At 40.5% G+C, this 13159-nt stretch overlaps 1 protein-coding gene across 1 annotated transcript in view; it reads right to left on the bottom strand.

Moving 5' to 3' along the window:
- The window catches only part of ST8SIA6 (ST8 alpha-N-acetyl-neuraminide alpha-2,8-sialyltransferase 6), a 134224-nt gene extending 126029 nt beyond the window's left edge, over positions 1–8195 (bottom strand). The window contains exons 1-2 of the mRNA XM_019662919.1: positions 7952–8195; positions 7342–7440 (exon numbers count right to left, since the gene is read on the bottom strand). Of these exons, the coding sequence (XP_019518464.1) occupies positions 7342–7440; positions 7952–8046 (194 nt within the window). The 5' untranslated portion in view covers positions 8047–8195. The remainder of the gene's footprint in view (positions 1–7341; positions 7441–7951) is intronic.
- Positions 8196–13159: the final 4964 nt, after the last annotated feature.

Genomic DNA, 13159 nt, shown 5'->3' with positions numbered 1-13159 from the left:
CCCCCCCACACACACACACATTCTGGAGCTTTTCCTGGAGAGCCATCCTCCCCTTGCCCACCTCGGGACTTCCCTGCCTGTGTGAATAAAAATTTATTTGGTCATACCAAAAGACTACTGTGATGAGTTTCAGTGGTAAAGCATAACCCTTGGGCGGGAGCTGACCCCATGACATGGCACAGTTGCTAGAAAATCTGTCAAAGAAGGTGTGGTTATCTCATTGGGGTTTTTTCCTAATGACTAAAGAGATTAAACATTTTTTTCATATGCTTATTAGTCATCTATATCATCTGTATATGTTCTTTGGTGAAATGTCTATTCAAATCTTCTGCCTATTTTTAAATTAGATTGTTTCTCTTCTTGTTATTGAGTTGTAAGAATTCTTTATATATTCTGTATACAACGCTTTTATTGCTATATGATTTTCCAATATTTTCTCCCAGTCTGTGGTTTATCTTTTTACATTCTTAGTATAGAGAGGTAGGTAGAAGCACAAAAGGTTTTCATTTTCATAAAATATAATTTTTTCCTGCGTTGATTATACTTTTAGTGTTGTATCTTTACCTGGTCCAAGGCCATGAAAATTTTCTGTTTTCTTCTAGAAGGATTATGCTTTCAGCTCTTAAGTCTATGGTCCATGTTGAGATAATCTTTTTGTGTATGGCGTGAGGTAAGGATCAAACCTCATCTTTTCGCATGTGGAAACCCAACTGCATGTGGAGACTATCTTCACTCCACCATCTGAAGGAAGTGCTACCTTTCTTTAAGTTTGTTAACTAATATAAGTAAGTTTCATTTTAAAAAATTTGCCACACCAAATAAAATTACATTTATTAAAAATACCAAACTAACTGAAAGTTCCACATTTGAAACTATTTCCAAAAAGCAGCTCATTTCTGATTTTTATTGTTTTTATTGCAAAGATCAGATAAATCAATCTTTTAAATGTGATACATGTCTAATTCTCACCACTCTTAAGGAAAATGAAGGAAATCTATAGTGCTCAAAATTCTGTAAAATCAAGATTTTTTTCCATTGTTAAGAGCTTCTTCTACAAAAACAGCCTAGGGTTTGCACATATAAGTAGTTAATACACTCTATAATCAATTATTTTTTATTTGGGAAAGACCTCTTAGCTTAGAATATGGTTACAAAGGATCTTCCAGTAGAAGCCTGAATAACACTGCATTTTTGCTTTGGACATGCCTTTTATTCTTATTTACATTTCTATGAAATGTTGCCAATGCTCAGGGGTCCTAAGATGGACTGTAGAGATACATGCTCGCCAATCTCTAAATTTTTATTTTAAAAAATTCTAAGTACAAATATCTTAAAACTTCATGTCTGCTTATTCAAATTATTTGTTAATGTATAGTCTTCTTTTCTTTTTTTTTTTTTTAGCTGAGCCATCCTGCCACCTGTTGGCAGCTCAGTGGCTGCTCAGCTCAGGCCAGGAATCAAACCGCTGTTGCTCAGAGCTCAAACTCTTGAGCGAGCTCTTAACCAACTGAGCCACTCGGGGGGCCCTATGTATAGTCTTCTTTTAAGAAATGATTATAGACATGAGTTTTCAACCCTCCAGGTTTAAGTCATCTTCCAATTACAAAATTTTATTTTATATACTCATATATGAGTATATAGCTATAAAATCAGGGTTGCTATCATTAGTATTTTATAATCTAAAACTTACTACATGTCTATCTTGCAATGCAGCATTATACAGTGTACCTCCCAAAACCTAGTACCATTGTCTAGACAAAAAATTGGGACTCAAATCCCAACATGGTGGGGTTCCAGATTATAGCGGGGATATAGACAAGGAACAGACCTCACCAAACTACAATCTATTCCATGAATAATATTCCCCAGACAGAAAACATGAGTACTTTGGTATCCCCAAAATGCACTGGGAGTGTTGGATGAACTCTCAAAGCAAAAACACAAAAATTTGCCTACAAAGTTAATGTGCAAACAGTAAAACTGTGTTGAAAAATATAAACATATAGGATGTGTTCCTCTGAAGTAACAAACTATCAAATACATTATAAAATATATACTATAGCATTAAAGGATACATTCCAAACAGAAAGTTTGGGGATCACACATTTTATTCCATAGAGTAAGGAAATACTGAGATATAATCTCAAAAAGAATATATGGAATATTGTATATATCCTCCAAAGACAGCATATGAGAGGACCACTGTACTCCAACTGAAATTCCAGCAACCAGTGAGAGATTTTAATCATTTCTCAAAATGACTGGTCTTTATAACCTACAACCTCAATGTTTTGGAATACTACAGCTTAAGAATGGTATGTTAGAGAATCCTAGTGTTTTTACAGTAACTAACAAGATAATGCAAATTCTTTTACAATAATTTCAAAAGCACAGGTTATGCCCTATAAAATTACCTTTAGAAATATGCCCGTGGATAAGAATGTTCCCAAGAATTACTCACTGATTATCTGCCACATGTCCAAAGAATTCTTAGTACTCCATGAAACAAAATTAAGTTTTTGAAATATGAAAGTACAGACAAGATCAATTTAACTGCCCTGGATAAGCAACTTCTTAAACGTGTACAGATAGAGATACAATAGCAATAACCATCTTCTTAATGGCAAAAGAAGCTATAAAATAACACATCAGGACACAAGAACATTTTCCTCAAGTTTAGTCACGGTGTCAGTGACTCTTTAACGACCTTCCTTTTCTGCCACCAAATGAGAGGCTGTAGACCCTTTGTACCCGTAAACCACAGAGCAGCTAAGACGAGCATCTTTAAAAAGAACCACTGCACCTGGCAGATGAAGAGAGATACTTATTTCCTTTTCTTCTTTCATATCCCTTCCACTGTGTCCAAGCCTGTTTTCTCACTATTTCCTATTAGCACCTAATCTCTCAAAATGTTTGTGCTTCTCTAGCACTCCCGAAAAAATCATTTCTCCCACCAGGCAGTCAGGCTTTTCTTTGTTGTTTCCAATTCACCCTAATGCCTATTGACTCAAGGAAACTGTCTATTAAGGGCACAGTGAATTAATACGCAAGGGTAGACCACACTAAGGCAATTGTGACTGAGGTTTCGATGGACCCGCCTTCATTTTGACATATGGGTGTGAACAGTATTGTCTGCATGTCAAATGTGGCCTCTCAAGTCATAAAAAGAAAACACCCAGCCTCTTGTGAAGAGAGGCCCTATCAAAGAAGTAGTACAGTTACATGAGCATAACAGCAAACCAAGTTCCACCTCCAACAACACCTGAAGTGAGAGGTGTCCCAATCAGAGGCCATTTCTTCAGGAATTCCTGATCGCCTCATCCCCCCTACCCCACAAAGCAAAGGAAATAACAGGACATTTCTTGCTGTCCTGCAAGCTCATCCTGGCTTTCCCGTCACCTGGCAATGTACCCACAAACCCCGGCTGTGACTGCAGCCCATGTTCGGATGCCCTCCCTCTCTGGTCAGCTCCCTGGGACAACTGTGTCCTGCAGCGTTCACTAGAGCGGCTGAAGTTGTGACACAGGCACCAGAGAGCAAAGGGATGGGAAAATGCCAGTCTGGGGAGCACCAGCGAAACCCATTTCCACACAGAGAACATGGGGAGATAGGCAAGTGAAACTAGAGCTGAAAATGGAGAACACCCTCTAAACCTTGAAAGAGAAGGGCTGCAATTAAGACCCAAAGATTAGGAAGTACGAAAAGAGGCAGAATGCAAGATTTAAAGCCTCATTTCAAATTATGTCAGAAATAAGACCCAAGGCAATTTGAAAGCATACTGAATTTTTAAAATCAGGACATGTACGGTATCATTACTTTTAAAAAGCAAAGAAGTAAAGATACAAACGTGAATTATATTGTTCTCGAAAGTAAAATTCAATAGCCTTCATCAATTTGGTGGGTGGAGAAGAAAGGAATAAGAGGGTGAAAATCGGCCGTTCCACAGTTCTGCTGAGCTACACGGCCCTTTTTTCAAGCTCCAATTCACACTCGTCATGAACTTTCTGAAGCTCATAGTTACGATCCCAGGGTGAACATAGACAACATACACAACAGGAAAAATGTCAAATAAAACATTATTACAACTTTCAGTAGAAGACAGTAGAGAGTACACAGTGCCTGATTCTCTCTCTTCCAGATATTTACATCCTTATAAAAGTACACCAGTCTATACAAAATGACAACCACACATAGCTGCTTCAGAAATTTGTCAGATTTGAGGAAGAAATAATATTAACCAGAGGGCACGTGGAACCACACGGAGAAATTACCAGCAGCTGATGTAAAATTTTACCTCTGAAACAGGGCAGGGCTGGGGAGGAAAAAAATAGAGAGGCTTTGATCTTCCTCCCACTGTTGACCTTTCTTTACCCTCAGGAAGTAGAAAGCCTGTCCCAACCAGAAAATCAGGTGGCTGCTCCCACACAGGGAGGACTTGCTTCATGGTACAGCGGGGGCTTGTCTGGGTGCTTCTGGTTCACTGCTCTCCTTCTATGCCCTCTTGAGATTTTACTTCTATTATAATATGTTATAAACCAACACTGAAGGAATGGAAGCAGACAGGAAAGGAATTCAATCTTGCACCCAGGACATAAAGGGAGTGGCAGATACGGGGAGCGCCCCAAGACCACAGCCCTCTCTGGACTTCAGGTGACATCTGTCATGCACCATTCCTAGCAGCAAAAGTCCAGGTTGATTCAGATCACCCCGGAATATATGCCCTTTCTGACAGCCATGAGATCAAGACACGGAAGCAGGAAATAGCTTTGAGGTCCAGTATTTAAAAACTCAAATGGGTAAATGGGATGTTCCCTGTATTTACCCCAACTGTTTTTTAAAAACTCAAATTACTAAGTTTTAGTTTATGGGTGTTTTACCATAATTGTTTTAACTCAAATTTTTAAAAATCAGGCATTTGTTTAAGGGCTATATGGTTTAGCCTCTCGTGTGGTGTGACCTCTAAGAAGGGGCATTGCTTCTTAGTGGGGACCACAAGGAGTTCTAAAAGTGTCCTAAGTCTGAAGAGCATAAGGCCAGAGACAGGTCTCCTCACATGAGGAAATCTAAATTAAAAACAAGTCCCCCAAAACATAAAACTTATGGAAGATTCTATAACGTAAGGGGAGGCTGCTGTTCTTAAGATGTGAAGAAAAATACTACTTTTAAAAAATATTTACTATAAGAAACATGAAATCTTTAGAAAACATTTGCTTTCATGTTCTCAAGAAAATAACAAATAAGAAATGGAAGGTGAGATTTTAAAAAGTACTTAGGTGTTTTCTAAGATGTAAAATGATGTGTGATAAGGTGAAATCTGAAGAAAAAACTTTTCTTTTGAAGTAAAGAATAAAAATGTAATAGGTTTACTGTTTTAGAGCAAAACAGAGAGCTGACACTTCAGAAAAAATAATTCAGGAACATAAGAGGACAAATTTGAGAAGCCACCCCAGAGGGCAAAGGAAAAGGACAAATAAACTACAATTTCTTTACACAACCAAGTAGGATAGACTAAAATTTGTACCCCTGCTACATAATCAAAATCATATACAATAAAGGAGATATAAAATAGATCAAAACACCGGTTTTTAAAAAACAACAGAATGATATAAATTTTAAAATTTTAATAAAATGAACCACATTTAGGAAAAAAAAAATATGAATTACCTATATTAGTTCAAGAAGTGTGCCAAGCAGAAAAGAAGTATGCCAAAAGAAGCTGAAAAATCCATCAAAGAAGTACCTCAAAAAAAGCCTAGGACCAGATAATTTAATTAGTACATTCTTTCCAAGTTTCCCCAAGGGGCAACCCCAGAAAGCGTAACAAACAGTGCCAGGACTTGAAAAAAGATGGAATGCTCCCAGTTTGTTGGAAAGCGAGGCTACCTGCAGTACACGACTCTGCATAAAATAAAAGCATAGGTCAATATTTTTCTCAAAAGCTTTGTTACTCCAGGATTTCTTAGTGCCTCCAATAGGAGGGTTCTGGGGGTGTTGCTCCTACACCTTAAGATTTCTTCCAGGCTCCCCCACACCCTTATGACCATGCAGGAGCCACACAGGAACCTTGAGTTACGCAATCAGAAGATTAAGATGGCCCAAGAGCCAAGAATATACAGAAGAATATATAAAGGAAAAGGGATTCACAAGCGCTAGAGGAGAAGAAAAGGAAAATATATTGCAATATACTTGCAACAATAATAGCAATGCTGAGGCACAAAACAGTACAATCTGCTGGTGAAATGCAATTGGATTCAACTCTTCTAGGAAGCAACTGGCCCTATGTATTTTAGAACCTAATATGTACTTACTCTTGGACCAAACAGTCCCATTTCTAGCAGTCCGTCCTGAAGAATTCATTTAAGATGAGGATTTACATACAAGAATGTACTCAATAGAATTATTAATAGCAAGCCAAGCAAAACCAAAAACAAAACAGGAAGCAATCTAAATGTCTATCTTAAACTGGAAATAGTTAAGTGGATTATATGGCATATTCATATGATGAATTATGCAACAATCAAAAGCAACGTTTTGGGGAGTAAAATGTAATGATGTCTAATTTTTTAATAAAAAGGCAGAACACCAACTACAAAGTATAATCTTAAGTATATTTAAAATATACATATAGATGATATATGTGTATAAACATACATATATACATATATACACACATACACACACACACACACACACACACACACACACATATATATATGAAAAACTACTAGTAGAATATAGAGCAAAACTTTAATGTGATCTCTGGGTGGTGGGACTCTGAGTATTATAGTTACATTTCTCATATTATCTAACTTTCTGCACCAAGCATTTATGCGTTTTATACTCAGAAAAAAAAAGATAAAAACCAAATAATTATTGCACATAAATACACATGTGAGTGAAAAAGAACAATTTTCAGTCTCCGTTCACTAAGGATAAAACCATTCTTGACATCATACTCAGAATTCCATTCTTCCAAACGGGAATCTTACACCAGTGCACTTGCAAGCATAAAGGCGTAAGGTAAACCGACCAAATCCCTCAAAGAGAGGCTGAGCTGCTTCTCTCAGGGGTTTCCATCACACCATTATCGAGAGGGGAACTCAGCACCCATTTTTTTAAGAGCAGCTGTTTTCGGATCTCCCTTGGTTCCACAAACCTCCACATGGAGGAACGGGCTTTACGGGGGAGACTGAGGGAGTGAGGAGTTACAGGCGCGGGTGTGCACACACACATTCTCTCTCCTTCTCTCTCTCATCCACTCAATCTTGTCCCAGCCAGACAAGTCGAAGCGAAGCCTGCCGGTGCAGCCGCGCCCCATCCCCGCCCGGCAACCTAGGGTACCTGTTCGTGGCGCGCGGTAGCGAGGTCGCCGGGCTCCTGAGCGTTCTCAGCGCGGCGGGGGTGCCGTGGGTGGGCACCCTGCTTTCCTCCACCAAAAGCCTGCACAGCCAGGAAGAAAACTAAGTTGTTAAACCTCGCGGGGAGCAGTTGGCTGGCAGGCGGGGCACCGCGCTCGTTGCCAGGCTGGGTCTTGCCCTTGCGCCCTGGCTCCCCGGGCACCTTCGGAACCCCAGCATCTGAACGAGCTGAGGGCGGGAAGGAAGGGAAAGCACACGACAGGCATGGAGAGCTCTGGACACTGATGCGGAACCCGACGGCAGGACCCGTTCTGCAGCTTCTTTGCCCAGAGCGACGCACACGCTGGGGTCTTCACAACACTGACCGGTCCCTCTCCACCCCAGTTGGTGCCCCTCTGGTACCTCCCACTCACCCAGTCCAGTCTCCTGGACGCCCCCCATCCCACACCATCCTCAGGCCTCCGCGGCTGGTCCTCGCAGCGGCCAAAAGTCTGCGCGCCCAAGTCCGGGCGAATCGGTGGCTGGGGCCCCCCGCGGGCGCACGGCGGGACACACAGAACCCCCGGTCACCCCGAGTGCAGCAGGCAGGTTACCTGGGGCGGGCGGGCTCATCGGTCGAGCTCCAGAGCAGGCGTAGCAGCAGCAGCAGGCTAGCGAGCAGGGCGAACAGCGCGCCCCCCGGCCGCATCCTGAGCCACAGGCGGTGCCGCCGCCGCCGCTGCCCTGGCGACGCGCAACCCGGGCGGCCCCGACTCGCGGCTCCTGCCGCGGCCGCAGTCGCCACAGCGGCAGCCACGCACACCTCCAGTGTTCACCAGCGGTGGGAGGGGAGACAACAGCGCGCCGCACGGCCCGCACTCTCGGGCGCCCCCCAGCCCGCCTGCACCGTCGTTGGGGGCCAAGGAAGATGCTGCGTCCCGGCTCTAAGGCGTCTCCCACCCAGTCCTGGACCGCCGAGCTGGGCGCTCGGGTGGCAGTGACGATGCGCTGAGCTCGCCTCCTCTCTTCCCAGAGGCGCTCCGAGCTGCTGCGGGCTCTGGTCGCTGCCGCTACTGCCGCTGCCGCCGCCGTCGCCGCGCGGGGTCACCTGAAGGTTGGGGCGCGGAAGCTCAACTCGGTGCTGATTGGGCTCCAACTTTTCTGCGCTCTCACCTGCTCGTGAGTGCCCGCGTGCCCTTCCCCGAAGCCCACGCAGCCCACCCAGGCGCACCACAACTCGGTTCACGTCCCCCTGCGGTTGAGAGCGAGGGCTGGGAGGGGCGCAAGAGGAGAGAATCAAGTGCCCAATTCACAAACTTTGACAACTGTGCCGTGGCTCTGCCGAGTTGTCCCACGCATGAAGGCTGCGAGGAACTTGGCAGTTGTTGGGTAGCTCTTGGTACCGGAATAGAAGGAGTAACTTCCGGAGGCTTACAGGCCGATTCAAAGGCACAGAGAATCGATTTCCAGGGTCAGGCAATTTTTAAGGGTTGGCAAACTACCGCCGTTAGGCCGAATTTGGCCCCTGCCTGTTTTTGTAGTTTTATTGGAACACCTCCATGCCCATTCTTTGTATAATCAATGGCTGTGTGGCTCTATTATCTATGGCTGCTTTTGCGCTACAAGGAGAGAGTTGACAGTGGTGACAAAGATCATATGGCCCACAAAACCTAAAATATTTATGATCCCTTTTCAGAAAGAGTTGGCAGAATTCATCTAAATCATATTGGGCTAGGTCCTGTTGGTTAGCATCTCATTTATTAGTATTTCATGCATTTCAGGAGAATGATCCAATGACAGTGTGATATAGTCTGGCCCCCTAATTATTTATTTGGAAGTGGGCCTCTCCTCTCTCAGCCCTAAGCTGTCCTGCCCGCATGTGTGGCCCACCGACTGCCCAACCTCCCACTGTGCAACCTCCCCAGGTTTTGCCCTGACTCTTGAGAAACATCAATAAACCATAAACCTCATAATGTTTATATGGGGGCTCATTAGACTATTCCATCTACTGTAGTATGGATTTGAGATGTTTTTCAAAAACAACCTTTGGACGCTAACATCTTGTGAGTACCTCAATAATGGTACTTTTAAAGGCTTTAATGAGTTAACTTTCCCAAGTGTAACAAAATATTTCTATTTCAACTGGAGTTTCCTAGAGGCATAACGTCTTAACCTGGAAGACCAATGCGAGGGCCTTTTGGAGAGCAAGTAGGCAGACAGCTCAATAAAGCTGTTGCCAGTAATTCTGTCACTGGAAAAAAAAAAAAACATCAAGAACAGGGGGGAAAAAACAAAACAAAACAAAAAACTGCCTAGTTCCTTTTTGCTAATTCTGTATTTGCTCATTAAAACTATTTGGTTGAAAACATACCATAGCTTTGCACATAGTTGATCTATAAATGTTAGTCAACAAATAAAACACCTCAGAGCTAATGCTATTCTTAAAGAGAAAGGAGCAAAACATTGAAAATAAATGTGGCTAGAAAGAAGATTTCTCCCATAGCTCACTGTTGTTGTTAAAATATGTACTAATCGATAAAGGAAAAAGTCACTACTTTTATGTAAGACTGACATTTTTAGGGACCCAGCTGCTCAGCTGAGTATGGTATAATAAATGAATGCTATATTCAGTGCTAAACTAATAAAGTAATCCAATACTACATGTTTGAAAGTTTAAGCATTCTGTTAAATAAGAGGATATGGCACAACTCAAAATGAAAAAGTTGTCTAGATGTAGAAGATAGTCCACATGAAAAAGTTGTCTGGATTTGAAAGATAGTTTGAATTTTATTTCTCTTAGAGCAGAATTGTGCAGACAACTCACACTGAAAATGGTTTGCAGAAAAAGAAAAGGGCATTATTGTATCAGTGAGGAAGCTGCAATTTCACCTAATTTACTAAAGTTTAATATTTTCAGCACAGCTGGGCTCAAGGCAACAGAAGAGACAGCCTTGCACTGGGCTCCCTAAACACCCTCGCTGAAAATGAAGTAACTTTTTATCAAGCCAATGGCTATCAGCAGGGGACTCACAGAAGGCCATTTTAATTGGAAAACCAAGTGTAAATTTGCAATGGGAGTTCTGAACCACATGTTGAAATTCGACAGTAGGGAACTTTACCACAAGCTTTGTAATTTAAGACTTGGGTTGGTAAAATATGAAGTATCTTGCTTACCCTTAAGAGAAAAAAAGAACTCAACCAAAACACAATTCCTTAAATGTTATCAGCCACTGAAGCAATACTGGAATACTATGCATTTGGTAACAACTGTGCAGGTTTGAACAGGACCCCAAAGATCTATGCCATGTAGTAATTTGAGATACGAAATGGAAACAGAAACTCAGCCGGATGGTCAGAAGCCCAAGCCCGTGTGTGAACTTTACCTCATTTACCCAAACTCAGTTCAGTATTTGCCCCTCACTTTCATAAAATAACTTTTTAAAAAAATGACTGGGAAGTTTTGATACATAAAAAATGTCCAAGTAATTAAAAAATTTTCCTGGAAATTGAGGTTTCTCATTTTTGGTGTAAGGTTTTAAACAGTTCCATATGCACAGATTTGGGGGACTCATGAAGAAGAATCCCAGATATCAAGTGTCTACTATATGGACGAATAGAAACTCTCAATGTAAGAAAAGGAAGGGGTGTCATTCAAAACACAGAAAATGGATGCACCAAAGAATCTTTTTCTTCATTTGGGTGACATTTTTTTTTCTTTTTGGGTGACATTTTTATATCCATGTCTAGAAAGAATGGTTGCTGATGTCTTGAAGCTGTTTGACTGGTGTTGGTAATACTAGACAGTTGTGAGGACTGCAGGACAATAGCACATTTATAAATATTGATTACTCCTTGGGGGAGGAAATTCATAAACATAGTTTCAATAAATAAAAGTAGAAATAACTTCAAGAAATCAATAGCCTTCTATGGGGAGTATGTTTTCAAATATATTTTATTCAAATTAGATTTTTGCCCACGGCTAATTGAATATTAAAAAAATTGAAGCAATTCCATGTATAAAGTAGTTTTAACCTTCAAGATCAAACACCTAGGGTGATATACAAATTTCATGTAGGTCTTATGTATAGAAGAAATCCAATTTGTAGCATAACAAAATTATAGAACAAAAAATAAGTTACCATTCACATTATAGATTTTTAATGTATCAGCCATTCAAACTTCTAAAATTCCTCTCCCTGAAGTCCACTTAAAAGATTATCAAGGACCAAAAAGAGAAATGGAAACGATTTATCCTGAAACTATAAAGTGGCCACAATCCCATTCCACAAACTGCAAGGATGTCTGCTAAATGTGAACCAATCGGACAAGAATGCCAAGTTCAAGACTCATCTCCCTTACTTATTACCTTAGATTTATGGGAGGAAAATGGAAAAGTTTTTGAAGGCCCTACCAATCCTCAATTTGGAAGAGCAAAGGCTAGAAGTAGGTCACAACAAAAATGAGTAATGCTCAGAGTGTATGGCCAGGGTTACAGAGTTAAAGGAGAGATGGTAACCAGTATTTCTGTTTTCAGTGAATTCAGTTATCTACCCACAGGAATGATGACCTAGAGATAATGTTAATCTTGGAGAGAGAGGCTACAAAAGAATTTTGCAGCTACTGATTAAAGAAAATATACCAAAGAATAGAGCACCTAATCTACATATTTAATAAACAAAAGTCCCTTGAGCCATTGCTTTTTATACTGAATTGGCCTCTGCCACCACCATCTCCTGCCTAATTCCAGATTTTGCAAGACCAGACAGAACTATAATTCTTTCAACAGTTCAGAGGCTAAGGATTGTGTGTACAGAGGTAATATACCCAAACTTGCCATATTTCTCTTCTCGGCCTCTCTTCCCCACCTCTTCATTCCTTACAACCTAAACTATAAGCAAATAAACACCCAATAGCAAGCCCTTAGTGCAAAACTAAGTTCCAAAAAACTGGCAAATTAAAAGAAAGGAGAGCTGAAGATTTTCTATTCACAACATTCCTGGTAAGTAGCAGAAATCAACAGGCATGACTTCTTTCAAAGATAAGCAAGCAAGCAAGCAAGCAAGCAAGCAATAAATAAATAAATAAATAAATAAGATAAAGGAATGTAACCAATAAAAAGGCAAATGAAGAATATATGTTGGAACAAGACTTACTCCAGGAAACAGCAGAAAATTTAACCACAAATAATTTCCTACTACCTACGTAATGAAATATAATATAAACGTGACAGAAGAGCCCAGAGAAGAAAAAAGAACTGTAAGAGATAGCAAAGCAACAGGATGAAAAGTGAGCTGACAGCAGTAAAAAAATAAAACAAAATGAGAAAAACATTGCAGAACTTAGAACAATCTAAGAAGCCTGGGGACCAGAATTTTGATGGCAAGAATCTAACTCAGTGTCATAGAGATTAGGCTGATGAAAATGGCAGAAAATACAAAGGAAAGAGACAAGGAAACTACACTGATTAATAAAACAATTATATGTACCCAAGACATATTAGATATATATCACATAAAATATTAGGTACTCTTTTTTAAAGCATAAAAATGAAATATTAAAAACATTTAAGGATATAATAGGAGAAAACTTTTCTGAAACAAAGAAATATGTGAATCTGCAGATTGTTTGTTCTCATTATCTGCAATCATTACATGAATTCATGGTTCTCCAGAAAAATTTAATAGAGAACAACTTCAAAATTTATCTTCTTGCAGAGATTGTTCAAAGAAAAAGAAAGAATCCTAAAAGCGTCCAGACAGAAGAAACAGGTAAAATTTAATCTTGCTTCTGACTTCACCTTAGCAACATTAGACTTAAAAAAA

The sequence above is a fragment of the Hipposideros armiger genome, unplaced genomic scaffold (assembly GCF_001890085.2).
Source record: "Hipposideros armiger isolate ML-2016 unplaced genomic scaffold, ASM189008v1 scaffold_383, whole genome shotgun sequence".
Taxonomy (NCBI): domain Eukaryota; kingdom Metazoa; phylum Chordata; class Mammalia; order Chiroptera; family Hipposideridae; genus Hipposideros; species Hipposideros armiger.
The sequence above is the reverse complement of the archived record's forward strand: the minus strand, read 5'-3'. Positions and strand labels throughout refer to the sequence as shown.